The 17361-nt window shown below is 41.0% G+C and overlaps 1 protein-coding gene across 1 annotated transcript in view; it reads left to right on the top strand.

Moving 5' to 3' along the window:
• The window catches only part of hip1rb (huntingtin interacting protein 1 related b), a 93030-nt gene that overhangs the window by 32661 nt on the left and 43008 nt on the right, over nt 1-17361 (top strand). Inside the window, exons 14-21 of the mRNA XM_053481012.1 lie at nt 7480-7663; nt 7779-7867; nt 8017-8133; nt 8289-8390; nt 8472-8666; nt 16583-16730; nt 16860-16946; nt 17134-17241. Of these exons, the coding sequence (XP_053336987.1) occupies nt 7480-7663; nt 7779-7867; nt 8017-8133; nt 8289-8390; nt 8472-8666; nt 16583-16730; nt 16860-16946; nt 17134-17241 (1030 nt within the window). The remainder of the gene's footprint in view (nt 1-7479; nt 7664-7778; nt 7868-8016; nt 8134-8288; nt 8391-8471; nt 8667-16582; nt 16731-16859; nt 16947-17133; nt 17242-17361) is intronic.

Below are 17361 nucleotides of genomic sequence, written 5' to 3'. Positions count from 1 at the left end.
TTCGAAGAAAGTACAACTGACTCTGTCCTTTCTTGTAGAGTGCCGTTGTGTTGTCCAGATGGACTCCCAGATATTTGTATTCAGAGACCATGTCCACTATCTCCCCCTTTACAGATATAGGAGTTACAGGGGTCTTGCTTCTCCTAGAGTCTACAACTATCTCCTTTGTTTTCCTGATGTTCAGTTGTAGGTGATTACGCTCACACCAGGAAACGAAGTCATCCACTACAGACTGGTACTCCGAGGTGTCACCCTCCTTTATACACCCAACAACCACAGAGTCGTCAGAGAACTTCTGCAGGTGGCATGACTCTGAGTTATATCTAAAGTCAGATGTATATAGGGTGAAAAGAAACGGAGACAGTACAGTCCCCTGGCGAGCTCCAGTGCTGCAGATCAAAGTCTCGGACACACAGTTCTGTAGTCGGACATACTGGGGACAGCAGGTCAGATAGTCCATGATCCACGAAACCAAGCGGGTGTCAAGCGGGTGTGTTAATTTCTCCCCCAGTACTGCTGGTTGGATGGTGTTGAAGGCACTGGAGAAGTCAAAGAACATCATCCTTACGGTGGTCCTAGGCTTGTCATGGTGAGAGTAGCTACGATGCAGCAGGTGTATTATGGCGTCATCGACTCCCATGAGCGGCTGATAGGCAAACTGAAGAGGGTCCAGAGAGGACTTCACCAGGGGACGAAGTGTATCCAGGATCAGTCTCTCGAACACCTTCATAATGTGCGATGTCAAAGCAACAGGCCTGAAGTCGTTCTGGGCACAAGGACGTGGTGTTTTGGGAACCGGCACAATGCATGATATTTTCCACAGTGCAGATACTTTTTGCAGAGACAGGCTCAGGCTAAAGAGGTCCTGGAGGACACCACATAGTTGGGGAGCACAAGATTTCAGGACTCTCGGATTGATCTTATCTGGACCTACAGCTTTTGTAGGGCTGATCTTCCTTAGGCCATGTTTTACCTGATCCACTGAGATATTGATTGCTGGGAGTGCAGGAGTAGTGACTGTGACTGATCTCTGTGTAGGGGAGGACATAGGAGCAGGAAAGTGTGGATTGGGGCTGAAGCTGGGAGAAGTGTGAGACATAGGGACGTTAAATCTATTAAAGAAAGTGTTAAGGTCGTTTGCACGTTCCACATTTCCCTCAATAGCCTGGCCGCTTGTCTTATAGCCAGTCATGCCCCTCCACACCTTTCTCGTGTTGTTCTGTTTCAGCCTTTGTTCCAGTTTTCTCCTGTATGACTCTTTCCCATCCTTGATTTTACCAGTTAGCATTTTTTGAGCCTTCTTTACTGCTTTCTTATCACCAGACCTAAAAGCAATTTTTTTTGCATTTAAACACGCTTTAAAGTCCTTGGTGACCCAGGGTTTGTTGTTTGGGAAACAGCGAATATCTCTCATCGGTACACATGTGTCAACACAGAAGTTAATGTACTCTGTAATGCAGTCCGTCACTCCATCAATGTCCTCGCCATATGATGCAGTGAGAACCTCCCAGTCCGTAGCCTTGAAACAAACCTGTAATGTAGCAGTGGCTCCTTCTGACCACCTTCTTACACTCCTCACTATGACAGGCTGTCTCTGAACAAGGGGTTTGTATGTTGGCATGAGGTGGACCAGGTTGTGATCCGACCTCCTCAGGGGGGGAAGTGCTGCAGCACTGTAAGCACCTTTAACATTAGCATACAGCAGGTCTAGTGTCCTTTCCCCCCTAGTGTGGCAATCCACATATTGAGTAAAAGTGGGAATAGTCTTGGTCAGCGATGTGTGGTTGAAATCACCGGAGATCAGGAGAAAGGCATCAGGGTGTCGAGTCGGGAGTTTGGCAGTTACAGAATGAATGACGTCACATACGGCAGTGGATTCGTGAATATGGAGGAATGTACACAGCCGTTATTATCACATGGGAGAATTCTCTTGGTAAATAATATGGGCGAAGTCCGACAGCCAACAGTTCAATATCTGGACTACAAACGTGCTCCTTAACAGTCACATGACCGGGGTTACACCACACGTTGTTGATGTGAACAGCCAGCCCCCCTCCTTTCCTCTTACCGCTCTCTCTCCTCGAACTGTCGCTCCGTATCGCACTGAAGAGTCAGGCACATCACTGTGTAACCAAGTCTCTGTAAAACACATCAGACTGCACTCGCGGAAGATGTTTTCATGTCCTATACAGAATCGGGTCTCTGATGCCGGCCGGCTTCAGTGCGATCAGCTGTTCCCTGGTGTAAACAGCTCCTTGCTGTTGCGCGCTGATCACCCGGAGCGCCGAAAACTTAATTAATATTGTGTAACTCAGAACAAGAACACTTTCAAAACGCATGGTTTGAAAGGGCGACCTTACTTGTTAAATACAAAATCAAGTTATAAGTAAATAATAGAAGGAAAGTATAATAAAAAGTAAAAACACACAAAAATTCCGAGAGCAAGCGCACCAAGCTGCTGCCTGCTCGCGCATGCGCACATCTGAGAAATTAAGACCTATTTATTCAGAAGTGCCTATACCACATGATGTAAGGCATGTGCATTCAAATCTCCATATGATTTAAAACGTTTAGGTGACAAGCTATACTTAGCATTAGTACCTATCGTTAACAGTTAATCACAACTTTACAAAATCAAAATCACAACGTTTTTTCTTTATTGTGAGTGCGCTTAAATAAAAGTTGAGTCTTACAATAGTTAATCAATTGGAATGGTTATTACCGTCGCGCTCACCGCCGTGTAAAAACGTCAGCGGCCAAAATAAATCAGGTGCATTTCAAAGTCATTCGTAAAATGGCCGCCAGGTGGCGCAAAGTGACATTTTCGCTCGTTGCAGTTAATACAATAGTGGCTGTTATATAACGTATCTCTGTATCTGTTTATTGTTATTTAAGTTCTGGATTATTTTAGGTACTTTTAACACATTGTTGGGTTGCTCATGTTGGCTCATATGAGATGTAGTTTACAAATGAACACCTGGTTGGGTTATTTTGACCTAACAACTGGTTTATTCATTATTCTTTCGTTTCTCCAAATATCAGCCTGCAGACTGTTCGAAATATTACTGTTTATTGTGTCACAGGTGTAGTTTTAAGAGTTGTTTAGGCAGGAATGCGTGTGTATACAGCTCAAAACCTCCATCAGTTATTAAAGATAGCGTCTATTTAGAAAAAATGCCCAGCGATTTCGGAGCTTCAGGAAATCTCCCGGCGCTCGGCGCTCTGGGTTTATGAGCTCTGTCGCTTGCTGTCAATTGGCTCCTAAGAGACAAGAGGCAAGTCGTGGGATCCCTTTTACGAAAATGTGCGTTTTTAAAGGCCAGATCTGTACTTCCGGACTCAACTCTGCGTCTTGGTTTTATAATGCGGAGCTCTATATCCTAACATTAATTATCGCCAGCCCGAATAGGCGGCTCCGTCCCTTTACATACCTGCCCCAATCTAGGAAGCCTACGGAGTGAGCAAGGAGCGATAGTAGATTTGGGCGCACGCCCATCACAGGCGCACACCGTGACATATCGTGATCCTCGTCTTTAACCTCCTACGTAGTCTTATCAACGCTCACCTGCAGGCATAAAGTAAAAAATGCTTTGGGGGAAAAACAGCAAGGAGACTGACTCTGACCATTTTAATAATTCACTTATACACGGAGTTTTGGTTCATTTTCTGACGCGCTCACTGAAGTTCACTGAAAACAATACAGAATAGCGTTTGCTTATTTTACAAAATCATTAAGTTTTTTTGTCATTGTAACGGCTAAAAATAGATGCAGGATTATTTTATATAGTCTAAATAAACTTGCTTTTCTAAACGTGGGCTATCGTTGTTTATCTCCTCCTCTTTAATTCCCTACAAAGTCAAATAAGCGCAAACCCGCACGCATAAGGTTTTCTCGAGTGTGAAGGAATTTTGTTGTAATATTTAATAATATTTATGCCGTATAATCAGGAGCTTTTATTCCTATATGTCCTGAAATGTTGTTCTTTTGTGTTACTGTGTGTGCTTTACAATGGCAGGCAACATTCAAATGCAAATTATTCACCCTCCCCAGGTGTGAATCAGCTGTTTTTACCTATACATTCAGATAAACTGAAATGCACCCCTCCCCACTTTAATACCTGGATTATGAAGATCTGCAGATTAAAATTTCTGAAAATTTCATCTTCTGGATTCTAGGTTTTAAAGTTGACATTGTTACTGTTTTACTGGAATAGAAGAAATTAAGATTTTTCTTATCATAACATAAATTTTATTGGTTGTAATCACTCTATACACAATTTTTTTTTTTTTTGGTATTTTTATAAAATATTAAAAGTTAATATTTTATTTGAAAAAATTTAATAAAAAAACAAAAATATTCCATTTGTGTTTCCTATCTCTAAAATAGCATAAAAAGCACGGGTTGTGTATAGAGTGATTAAAAACAATACAAGGCATGTTCTGATGAGGAAACTTTCTATCTCTTCTATTCCAGCAATTAAAAAACGGTAGCACTGTCAATTTTAGAATCTGCAGAAGCTGAGTGGTCTGAGCACAACCTGTCGCGGGCACGCTTTTCTCTGTATACGCTTTGTTCACGGGGGTGGGGCTTAGAAACAAGCATCTCTGTTTATTTATTTTACCCCCTTTTATTTGGGGTAAAGTGACTAATGTGTCTAACTTTTTCAGCAGAGCTTCTGTTTCACTAAATAATTATTTTCATGAGTAAATTCAAATTCAAATTTTATTTGTCACATACACAGTCATACACAGTACGATATGCAGTGAAATGCTTGTACGACCGCCGGTGACCTTAAAAAGAAAATAAAAACTATATATAAGGAATAAATATTGATAAAAAGAAATGAAATACAAAAGAAAATAAATGTAACTAGTAAAATAAACCAACTCTACAAATAAGGGCATAATAAAAATATTACAAAATATAGAAATATATATATAAAGATTTTAAAATGTTTTAAAGTGGCATTAAAATGTTTTAAAGTGGCAAAGTGTCATGTGCAATGGCAGATATATATAAACATGTATTGTATAAAGTGACTTATGAAAAGTAACATGTGCAATGGTTTCAGATATGTAAATATGTATTGCATGAATGTGTCCATAATTGTCCAGTCAATGTTTAAAAGATATTACTCCTGTGTGGTGTAATTGAGAGACCTTATCGCCTGCGGGAAGAAGCTCCTCCTCAGTCTCTCTGTGTTGGCCTTCAGGGAGCGGAATCGCAACAAAGAGAACAGTCCATTGTTGGGATGGCTGAGGTCCTTCACGATCTTCCTGGCCACTTGCTGTAGATCAAGTGCAGGTCAGGGAGCACGGATGATGCGCTCAGCTGATCGCACCACCCTCTTTTGAGCTCGTCTGTCCTGCATGGTGCTGTTTCCAAACTAAGTTATGATGTTTCCCGTCAGGATGCTCTCTATGGTACAGGAGTAGAAATTCCTGAGCACCTAAAGACTTTAGACTTAGAGGGCAGTCTAAAGTCTCTCAAGCGTCTGAGGTGGTAGAGATGCTGCTGGGCCTTTTTCACCACGGTGTTGATGTGACAGGACCATGACAGGTCCTGCGTGATGTGAACACCGAGGTATCGGAAGCTGTCCACTCTCTCCAATGGGCTTCTGTTGATAATGGGGGTCTGGTAGTTCCTCTCCTGCTTTGTACAAAAGTCCACTATCAGCTCTTTTGTCTTGCTGACATTCAGGAGGAGATTGTTCCTCTGGCACCAGTTCTCCAGATATACAATCTCCTCTAGGTAGGCCGACTCATCATTGTTGGTGATCAGGCTCACCACGATAGTGTCGTCAGCAAACTTGATGATGGCGGTGAAGTTGGTAGTGGCTACGCAGTCGTGGGTGTACAAAGAGTACAGCAGGGGGCTCAGAACACAACCCTGGGGATCTCCAGTGCTGAGAGTGAGTGAGGCTGAGACATGTCCGCCCACTGTGCTCTGCCAGTCAGAAAATTGGAGATCCACTGAGACATTGATGAGCTGAGTCCCAGGTGCTCCAGCTTGGTGGTGAGTGTGGAGGGAATTATGGTATTAAATGCAGAGCTGTAGTTGATGAAGAGCATTTTAACATGATTCCCTTTCCTAGTGTCCAGGTGAGTAAGTAATGTGTGGAGGAGATGAGAAATTGCATCGTCTGTGGAACAGTTCTGGCGGTATGCAAACTGTAGTGAAGAAATGATGAAGTCTCTGACCAGGCGTTCAAAGCACTTCATCACTACTGAGGTGAGGGCTACAGGGCGATAGTCAAAGCAGGATGAGGTTTCTTCGGAACAGGAACAATGATGGACTCTTTGAAGCATGTGGGGAAACGAGTATGTAAGACCTCTCGACACCTCTCTCTCTCTCTCTCTCCCACTTTCTCTCTCTCTCTTTCTCTCTCTCTCTCACACACACACACACACACACACAGCAGACCAAATTGTCATTAGCACGTCCCTTCCCCAGCATTTACTTGCATCTAAACTGAGTCGTTAACATAGGTCACTGATCAATAGTTCATGATGCATACATTTAAACAATTTATTCATACAGATGTACCTGTATTACATGGAAAGTTACAGGCTTTTTACTGAATGATTTACTCTGATAAAGAGCCGTATAAGAACAGTGGCAGCGGGCACACCTAAAAATAAATGTAGGATTATTTTTTATATGAAGTTTTCCAGAGTGTACCAGCAGAAGTAGAGTAATGATGAGTCCAAAATAAAATGATTTGGTCACAATCAAAACCGACATGTTTGGAGAAAAGACAACACGGCATATGAAGAAAAGAACCTTTTTCCAAGCGCGAAGTATGGTGGTGGAAATGTGAAGGTCTAGGGCTGTTTTTCTCGATCTGGACCTGGACGACTCCATATTATCCCAGAAACCATGAATTCTTCGGCATTTTAACAAATTCATGACCAGAATCCTATGCCATCAGTCAGAGAGTTGAATGGATTTTGCAACAGGACAATGACCCAAAGCATTCCAGAAAAATATGTAGGAATGGCTTCAGTGAAAGAGGATTTGCACTTTAAATTGGCCCAGTCGATGTCCAGACCTTAACCCAATTGAAATGTTGTGGCGAGACCTGAAGAGGTTGGTGCATGCCGGATGTCCCTACAACCTCTCTCAACTGGCTGAGTTCTGCAAGAAGGAGTGGGCAAAAATGCCCATAAGCAGATGTGAGAGACTGGTTAGTGGTTACAGGAGATGTTTAGTTGTAGTAATGGCTGCAAATACAAGGGTTGCACACATTGAAATTTTCAGTTTTTGTGAAATATAAAATATATCTGTTTTTGTGTGTGTCCATTCTTTGGAAGATGTGCTTTACACATTGGGATTTGGATGTACAGTATGTGTAATAAGTCTTTTAACGTTTTTTACAAAAACAGTGACCAGGTCTGGAGGGTTCACAAACTTTCAAGCAGCATTGTATGTATAATATATATGTCTATTTCTACTTCTCATGTGTGTCCCCAATGTAGGCTCAACGATATATCACTCAACTGAAATCTCAGATCAACAGTCTTGAGGCAGAGCTGGAGGAGCAGAGAGTGCAAAAACAGCGTGCTCTTGTAGAGAATGAACAACTGCGCATGCAACTGGAGGCCACTCAACGATGTGGTGCTGAATATGAAACAATGAAAGCTACTTTTTTTGAAGCTGACAGTGAGTGTGCACAGTCTGATGCAATGGCTTATAAAACCCTGCATAATTAGAATGTGCATGTTTTCAATAAAACACATGCTTGCACCAAAATAATGCTGACCTAATTTTTTTACAGAGAAAGCTCAAGCTACAGAGCTCCGTTATAACAAGCTAAAGGAGAAACATGCTGAGTTGGTAGCCAACCATGCAGAGCTACTCAGAAAGGTATGTGTACATGCATGAGGGCAATGTTTTATGCTTTGTGTGTGTGTGTGTGTGTGTGTGTGTGTGTGTGTGTGTGTGTGTGTGTGTGTGTGTGTTTAAAAATTACAAAAAAAAGCAAGCCAAAAGGTATACATGCCTAAAACTTGCAGAGTGCAGATACAGTGAAGATGTTATCAGCCACTCAATTGACCCAGGAGGAGGTGGCAAGAACTAAACAACAGTTATCTTTTGAAGTGGAGAGGATCAAGCAGGAGTCTGAAATGAAGGTCTCACACAGTGATTCACACACATACATCATTTAGTTAATTAGTTTTAATCTCTTAGCAAACTTATTTGGTATTGTTTGATTAAAATCAACACTACTTACTAGAACTGCCTGCTACTGTATAGTGAAATCATGATCCTGTTATTAATTTTTCAGCTGGAGGAGCAAAAGTTTGAAATGGATAAATTGAGACGAGAATTAGAAGAAAAGATTGGAGAAATACAACAAATTAAAGGGATATTAAAGACTTGTGAAAAGGTATTTATGATTAAAATGTGGACAGAATTAAGTGATGTTATGAATGAGTGTTTAGATGTATACTTTTACCAACCCCTCTAGGGCAGTGAACAGCTGAACAACTCCATAATGTCCATGCAAGCAGAAAAGGAGCGTTTGATGCGGTGTGTTAGTGAGAAGGAGGCTGAGCTATCCTATTTGAAGCAGGCAGCCCAGCTAAAGGAGTCATCTGTCCTGCAAGAGAAGGAGAGAAGAAGCAAGGAGCTGGGAGAACTTCAAGAAAAACTGAAAGAGAAGGTAGGCTGGGTTTAGAGTTGTTTTAGGGCTAATTTTTCTTAACTGGAGAATAATTTCAATTAAAGGCATACTACTAGGCAGAGGTATTGACATTTGGGGATAAGAATTTCCCACTTTGTGGTGGAATCAGTGGTGCAAATATGGCAAAATATGCTCATATTCTGTGTCCTTGACAAAGCACTGCACTGTCAGTCATGATTATTTAACGTAGGCATGTGGAACGAGTAGTATTAAGACTGCAGAATGGGCAAAGAATCCAATTACAGAGTTCTACTGTAAAGGAATTTTGACAACCTTTGGTTCAGATTTCTTTTTCATAATTTTTGCCCTAGGCATGGTTAAATTATTTAAACTATATTTAAAGTTATATTATTAATATAATAAAAAATATAAATCCTTTATAAACTATGCATTAACCTAATTATAAGTTTTATTCACACAGAATAGCTTACAGTGTATTTTCAATGTATTATAATGCATACAATCATTATGTGAAGCAAGTTCTGCTTGCATGATGTAAGCGAACTTTTTACCTATATGAAAAATGTTTTAGCCTGGTCTTTGGAAAATAGAAAGGAACTATGAACCGAAAATAAGGTTATAGTATGCAGTAAAAGGCACATTGTAATGTCTGGCCAGCATACTTATTTAATTATTATTATTAGGGCCCAAGCACTATAGAGTGCTCAGGACCCTCTTGGATAATTAGGGATAATTTATTTACTTTCCCACCCTTTTGGGCTTTTTGGGGGTTTTAACATGCTCAAAAACTAATGAAAATTGGTAGACAGGTTGGAATCTGCATTGGGATTTTGATATACTTCTTCTAAGGAATTTATATAATCGCCACCATACCGGGCCGATGTGATCTAAGGACATTGAGAATGTAAAATTGTAGAGGGATTTTTCATATCTTAAACAGGTCAGCCGGTAATGCTTTTTGTCATGGACCAGACCCTTTTGTCCACCTTTTGTCATGGGCCAGACCTCCTCTTGTCTGATGTGCACAGACTGGGCATAGGCCAAATACATCAAGGCCTACGTTGGTAAATGGAGGATCTGTACACAACCTGTCTGATGAAAGACAAGACATTTTCTCGTGACTCTAAAAGTAAGTAACTTACATTGATGTATGATACTATTTATGAGCCTTTTGCCGCCAATGATCCACAGGCCAGCTTCATGGACAGCTCCTTCAGTGAATAAGCAACCTTGATGTTGGATTTTCTGATGGTAGTGCCTTAATATCCAATGTGGTGCTTGCCATGTACAATTAGAGGATACTTCTCCTCCTGATCCACTCTTGCTGTCGAAATGCGACCTCCTACTCTAAGAAGGCCCTGTTCATCAATGAATGGATCTAGTGAAATTAATGGACTACTTTTATTAAGTTTTTTTCCCACTCTTTATGCATGAGAACTCTGATCCATAGATTTCTTCCTGTACAGTACGAATGATTACAGTCTTTGCCTTTAAAAGGGTTTGGCTGTGCAAGCTTTTGGACAATAATGCCAGTTTAAGGATTTGTCAGTAGGCGTTTTTTTGAAAACTTGTGAGTAAGGTGTCTAATTTACAGAATAAGTGAATTTATAAAGAAGCGATATGATTCCAGTTTCTTGCTTATAGTAATTGTACTCGTACTAGAAACCTATGGTCTCACCTTAACATCACTTGTAGGATTTATGAGCTTAAAAGAGCTAAGGAGCTAGAGCAATCCAGGAGCCATAGGCTGTTTGAAAGATGTGCAAGAATGGACCTTGTGGCTTTGTTCGCAGGATTTTGGTCAGTTAGTACAAAAGACATTTTCCTTGGAGAGTTATTGGGGCTGCGAACCCTAAAGGGTCAAACAGACTATTGACTGGTGACAAGACTCCTCGATGTGTAAAAGGTTTCCTTACTTCTGGTACTTGGAAACTGAAATTAACTGCTTTGATGTTCCAGTTTAGGCCCAGACTGCATTGTATTGGAAGAGTGTCTGTGTCAAGGTCTAGATCTTTTAGATCGCTGGCGTAATCTTTTGATGGAAAGGCGTCCATGACCTCTCATCTATTTGAGGCAATTTTGTGTAACCTTAGGTTTGATTTAGCAAGAAATTTTTGTGTTCACTTTAGCAAACTCACTGCGGCTTCAACACTGGAAGAGATTTTAACCCATCATGAACATAGAATTTACGCTGCACAAACTGTTGCACTTCAGGATCAGGATCTTGTCCTTCTAGGTGGACAGATTTTCTCAGACAATAAATGGCTATGGCTGGTGATGGGCTATTTCCAAAGACATTTACCTTCAAGCGATACTCCACAATGTCCTTGCTCATTGTCTTGGAACCATAAAAATCGCTGAAAGTTCCTGTGTTCCTTTCTGACAAGAAAACAATAAAACATCTGTTGGATGTCTGCAGATATGGTGACTGACTATTTGCAAAATTGAATAAGAAGACCTAGTACACCTAGAAGAAAATAGTTAAAGACAGGACCCGTTAACAGCACATAATTGAGAGAGATGCCATTGTTATTCAATTCAATTCAATTTTATTTATATAGCGCTTTTAACAATGGTCATTGTCTCAAAGCAGCTTCACAAAGATGAAAGAAATTCACAAAAAATAATAAAAAAAAAGAATAAATAAAAAATAAAAAAATTATAATAATAAATTGTGTATGTGTGAGAAAAGTGTCTCTAGATAATAACGAGATGAATGAATGAAATTTCTCTGATGAGCAAGCCAAGGGTGACGGCGACAGTGGCAAGGAAAAACTCCCTGAGATGGCAATAGGAAGAAACCTTGAGAGGAACCAGACTCAACAGGGAACCCATCCTCATTTGGGTGATAACAGATAGAGATAATATAACACCATGTGTGTTATGCAGCTGAGAGTACAATATAAACAGAAATTATTTAAATTAACATGAAGTCCAGTTCAGCATAGGGATGAGTCAGTAGGTGCAGAGGGCAGATGGGGCCTGGATCACTAGGAGCACAGGAGCAGGATGTGTAGCTCCAATCATAATAAGGCAGAATTCAGCTGGAGCTGGTCCTTCTCTGGATGCCTCAGGATCCTCACAGGGTTGGCCTTTATCTACTGAAGCTGGTACAATCTCCAGATGCCTCGGGATGGGTAGAAAAGTACAGAACAGATGGAGAGAATTAGCGTAGTTGCCATTCAGAATAGATGTACTGAAGTATGAAGTTATGGGATGAGTTACGCGTATGCCAGATTAAAGAGATGCGTCTTGAGTCTACTTTTAAACTGGGAAATTGTGTCTGAGCCCCGAACACTGTCTGGAAGGCTATTCCAAAGTTTTGGAGCTAAATATGAAAAAGCCCTACCCCCTTTTGTAGATTTTGAAATCCTGGGAACTACCAGAAGTCCAGAGTTTTGTGATCTTAAGGACCGTGGCGGATTATAGCGTTTTAGAAGACTGGTTAGGTATGTGGGAGCTAAACCATTTAAAGCCTTGTATGTAAGTAATACTATTTTGTAATTAATTCTAAACTGAACAGGTAGCCAGTGCAGGGACGATAATATTGGGGTTATATGATCATATTTTCTGGATCTGGTGAGAACCCTGGCTGCTGCATTTTGGACTAACTGAAGCTTGTTTATTGAGGATGCAGGACAACCACCTAGTAATGCATTACAATAGTCCAGTCTGGAGGTCATGAATGCATGAACTAGCTTTTCTGCATCAGATACGGATAGGATACTCCTAAGTTTGGCGATATTTCTAAGATGGAAAAAGGCTGTTTTTGTGATATTGAAAATATGATTTTCAAAGGACAAGTTACTGTCTAATATTACGCCCAGGTCTTTTACTGTTGAGCTAGTAGTAACAGTACATCCTTCTAAACGCAGGCTGAATTGTGAAAGCTGTTGTGCGCGGGTTTTTGGGCCGATGAGTAATATCTCTGTCTTGTCTGAGTTTAGTAAAAGGAAGTTATTGGTCATTCAATCTTTTATGTTATGGGCACTTGGATCGAATACCACCCTGATCTGTCCAGGTTTCTTTGCATGGTAAATGGACACCGTTAAATCACCGTTCCTCTTCTTCTCCAAGAGAAGGAGCCACCTCTGCATGTCCGTTCTCAAAGTTTTTTTCCATGAAGGAAATAAAGTGTTCTCTCATCTGTGGTTTTCTCTTGAAGTTGCGCAAAAGTGATGCGAAGCGTTTTATTGCTTGTGATTTTATTGTCAGGAAGACGTTGTTGTGGATTTTTAAATGCCAATGGTGCTACCCAACTGTTGTTCTCAATTTTCTTAAACCCTTTCTCCATAATGTTTAAAAACATTCCATCTTTAATGGACAAAGCCACGGTTCATTTTATGTGCTGGAACAAGTCTGAAGGAATCATTGTATCTCTCTTTCAGCTCTAAGATGTTAGGACATTGTTTGAAAATCAATGTCACAAACAAACCGAGGTGAAACAGAAGACTTAGCAGTTAGCCTGTGTAGCGTGGATGGTAAACCCAAACACGGAAGTAGCGCAAGCAGGCAGAATAACCACACGAATTATTCTAAGGACTCTCGCGTAGAGAGCAAGGGTAAACACAATTAAACCCTCGTCTGTCTGGACCCCAAGGTTGTGTAGCGTGTGCGCACAAAGGCCGAGGAGGTCTCAGAACTATCTCTGGGAGGCTGACTATGGGACCTGTAAGCCTGGAGTAGCATGAACATTCAGACTATAAAATCTAACAAATGTGTGCGGAGAGGCGAAGTGAGCCCACACGCCTCATAGGAGAGGGCAATAGCATCTCTCACCCAGTGTGACAAGGTCTGTGTAGTGGCGGCTGCCTCCCGGTTGCGGCCCCCATAGCATATAAAAAGCTGCTCTGACTTATGCCACTGGCTAATGCGGTGGATGTAAATCTGGAGAGCATGTACTGGACACAGTAAGTGAAGTCTCCTGCTCCGGAGCTGTAAAAGGCGGAGGACAGAAAGCTTCAAGAACAACAGGGAGCATGGTTGAAAATGGAACTTTCCGATGATAGTTGAGCATGCAAAATTGCCTTGACTAGCCCAGGGGCAAAGTCTAGGCAGGTTGGGGAGACTTACAAGGCGTGCAGATGTCCAATTCACTTCAGAGAGGTAATGGCCATCAGAAAAACCATCTTAAGGGTCAGAAACCTGACAGGGACTGACTCGTGGTTCGAAACGGTTGTCAATTAGACCTTTGAGCACGATAGATAAATCCCATGAAGGAACAGTGGCTCTAGTGGGTGGCCTCAAGTGTTTAGCTCCACGTATGAAACGGGCAACTAAAGGGTGCTTTTCTATGGCAACCCCATCAATCAGAATGGGGCAGGCTGAAATAGCAGCTACGTACGTCCTGAGAGTACTAGGGCTCAAGCCTGAGGACAACTTTTCCTGCAGAAACTCCAGCACTGTAACAATTCGGCAGTGGACTGGGGCTACATGTTTCGTCATGCACCAACTTTTAAATACATTCCATTTGAGGCCATAAGCTCTTCTAGTGGAGGAAGCCCTAGCACTTAGAATAGTCTCAATTACGCTGGCTGGATGACCAGCTTGACTTAGTTAAAGGTTCCAAAGCTCGGGCACGGGATAAATTATTTTCCCCCTGCGCCTGAGACAGAAGAACCCTCCTCACTGGAATCACCCATGGTGAGCTGTCGAGGAGAGATATTAGGTCAGAGAACCACACTCTGGTCGGCAACAGGGCGCTATCAATAAGAGTTGCAAACTCTGCTGACGCCAGGACTTCCAGGAGCAGAGCTATCAAAGGGAAACGCATAAAGGCATAATTTGGGCCATCGCATCCAGACCCAGGGGAGCTGGATGAGTCAGAGAGTAGTAAAGGGGACATTGTGCTGTTTCTTGGGAGGCAAAGAGGTCCACCTCTGCTATAAAGAATCTTTTCCAGATCTGACTGACTACTTCGGGGTGGAGTCTCTATTCCCCGTGTGTCACAGCTTGTCTGGAAAGTAAGTCTGCTCCCACATTCATGTGCCTGGGAATGTAAATCGCTCTGAGGGACAGAGCGTGTGCCCAAAGCAGAACCAGCTGGTAAGGGAAGCGTCTGTCGTTAGCATTTTGTGACGACAGGACGGACCTAGAGTGGGACCCAAAGTCAGAAACCAGGGTCTGAACCACATAGAAAGGGTACGAAGTCCTTTATATTAGAATTATTATGTACCTAAGCAGCACCAGTTGCACATGCAGAAGAAGTTTTGCCCACTGGATAAAGTACTTGTGGGTTAGATGGTAACGGCTGGTTAATGTACCCTGTTTTGTTGTCTGAAAACGGTTCGACTTCAGGCATTGAAATAGACGGGCTATTTGATTTTACTTGCTGCACAACATAATCTTTAGTACGTTGTGCTGCATCTATTGAAGTATGATCTTGCAAGTTTAATTTTTCACTGTGATGCTCCACAGCAGCTTTAAGTGCATCAGCCTTTGCTACAGCTGCAGCAGTTTCTTTCTTTTGCTTTATCATGCCCATAGAAGCTTCTAAACAAGCTTTTTCAATTTTTATTTTCAAAGACCATCATAGCAGCTGAAATTTTTCCCCAGATTTGTGCCTCGAGACAATCCTGCCTCGGAGGTCTACTCGCAATTAATTTGACTTCATGCTTGGTTTGTGCTCTGACATGAACTGTCAACTGTGGGACCTTATATAGACAGGTGTGTGCCTTTCCAAATCATGTCCAATCAACTGAATTTACCACAGATGGACTCCAATTAAGCTGCAGAAACATCTCAAGGATGATCAGGGGAAAAGGATGCACCTGAGCTCAATTTTAAGCTTCATGGCAAAGGCTGTGAATACTTATGTACATTTGCTTTCTTAATTTTTTTTATTTAAATAAATTTGCAAAAATATTATGTCTCATGTCAAAAAATTTTCTTGTTGTCATTATGGGGTGTTGTGTGTAGAATTCTGAGGAAAAAATTAATTTAATCCATTTTAGAATAAGGCTGCGACATAACAAAATGTGGAAAAAGTGATGCGCTGTAAATACTTTCCGGATGCACTGTAAGTATTCAAGAAGCAACATGCCATGCCTTGCTGGATTCTAACTGTAATCAGAACACGGTCCATCAGAGCCCAATTAAAGGCAGCGTGATGGCCTGTCTTACCTATCTACTGATTTTGGGGGCATATTGACTAGGTCTTCCTGCCTTTATTAAGTAAATATTTGTGGTTGGGTCCTGCTGGAGTGAGAGGTGGGGTAAGAAGTGCATAGGGTTTATTGACGTCAGCTCCATGTCGGGGACACCAAGGGTGGGAAAGGCCCCAGCCATAGTTGTGTGAGAAGCTTCCGCTGGGGTTTCCTGGTTGGAATGTTGTAGAAGCCAAATGATATTTTAGATATTAGCAAAAAATTAGGTGGATGCAAAACGTGAATCTATGTATGTTTTATGTGTGTCAATAAACTCTGAAAAGTGTGTAAAAATAGCAAAGTGGTGATTGATTACAATGCTTGCTCCTAGGTCCTTATCCTTACCTAAAAATCTAATTAAAGTATAAACTATACTCATACATTTGCACCTCAGTAAACAAAAAGAAGCAAAACTAAATATCCCTAATATACACACTAGAAAAATCTTTCAACTTTATATGGATGATGGATGTCACTAGGTCACTAGGTTTCACTAGGTGTTTTGTGCCTTTTTTTGGCAACAAATATTCACTCCTGAATTACATAAATTATATCATAGGTGGGGAAAAATTTTCAATCTAGTGAAATATACAATATACTGTATATATGTTTTTTAGCTGAATATACTTAACAGTAAAAAGCAACTTTTTGCTTTTTAGTTATTATTATAATATACAGTAGTTTTCACAATTCAGTTGCCACTAAAACTTTGATTAAGGAATGTTGTATACATTTATGAAGAAATATTGATCATAAGAATTAATGTGATCCATTTTTGTGTTTGTGTAGCTTGGCCGTGAGGAGCTGTTGCAGCAGAAGTTGTTGGATGAGCAGTTTGCCTTGTTGCAGGGTACAGTAACTGAGGCAGAAATCATCATTCAGGATGCTGTGGCCAAAGTGGATGATCCTTTGCATATACGCTGCACCAGCTCCCCAGGTACTGTAGATTTCTACCTCCTTATACTTATACTATATACTTGAAACTCAGTTATTTTTTTCACATAGCATTAATAAGATATTAATTAAAGAAGTCAGTAAAATCTAGTGTCTTTCCTTCACTCTTTAGATTACCTTGTAAACCGTGCAGACGCCGCACTGGGCTCAGTTAATAAATTGCAGGTTGGCCACTCCAACTATGTGAAGAATATGGAGGGTACGTTGTATATTATTTCCTTATTAACCTATCTAGGGGCTTCTACTGTTTCACCTATGACATTTGTGTATATTATTTCCACATTTTCAGTAATAAATATTATACATTAATTATATTCTAATGATTTATCCTATTCTTCTATTTACTTATTTTTGTAAATAATTCTACTTTTTGTTTTTCTGACCAGATGCTGGGCCTTTGTTGAGGGCCCTGACTCAGTTCTCTCATCTTACTGCTGACACTATTATCAATGGGAGTGCAACAGCACACATGGCACCTACAGATCTTGCCGATCGTAAGACTGAAATAGATTAAACCCACTGTTTAATCGTGTTTAAACACATCACTGTTACAATTACACTGCCTGGTCAATTTGTTTTGTAAATGAGTAACAATTGTTGTGTATGGTGTGTGC

The sequence above is a fragment of the Clarias gariepinus genome, chromosome 21 (genome assembly GCF_024256425.1).
Source record: "Clarias gariepinus isolate MV-2021 ecotype Netherlands chromosome 21, CGAR_prim_01v2, whole genome shotgun sequence".
Classification (NCBI taxonomy): Eukaryota; Metazoa; Chordata; class Actinopteri; order Siluriformes; family Clariidae; genus Clarias; species Clarias gariepinus.
Note: the sequence above shows the minus strand (reverse complement) of the source record. Positions and strands in the feature narration are given on the sequence as shown.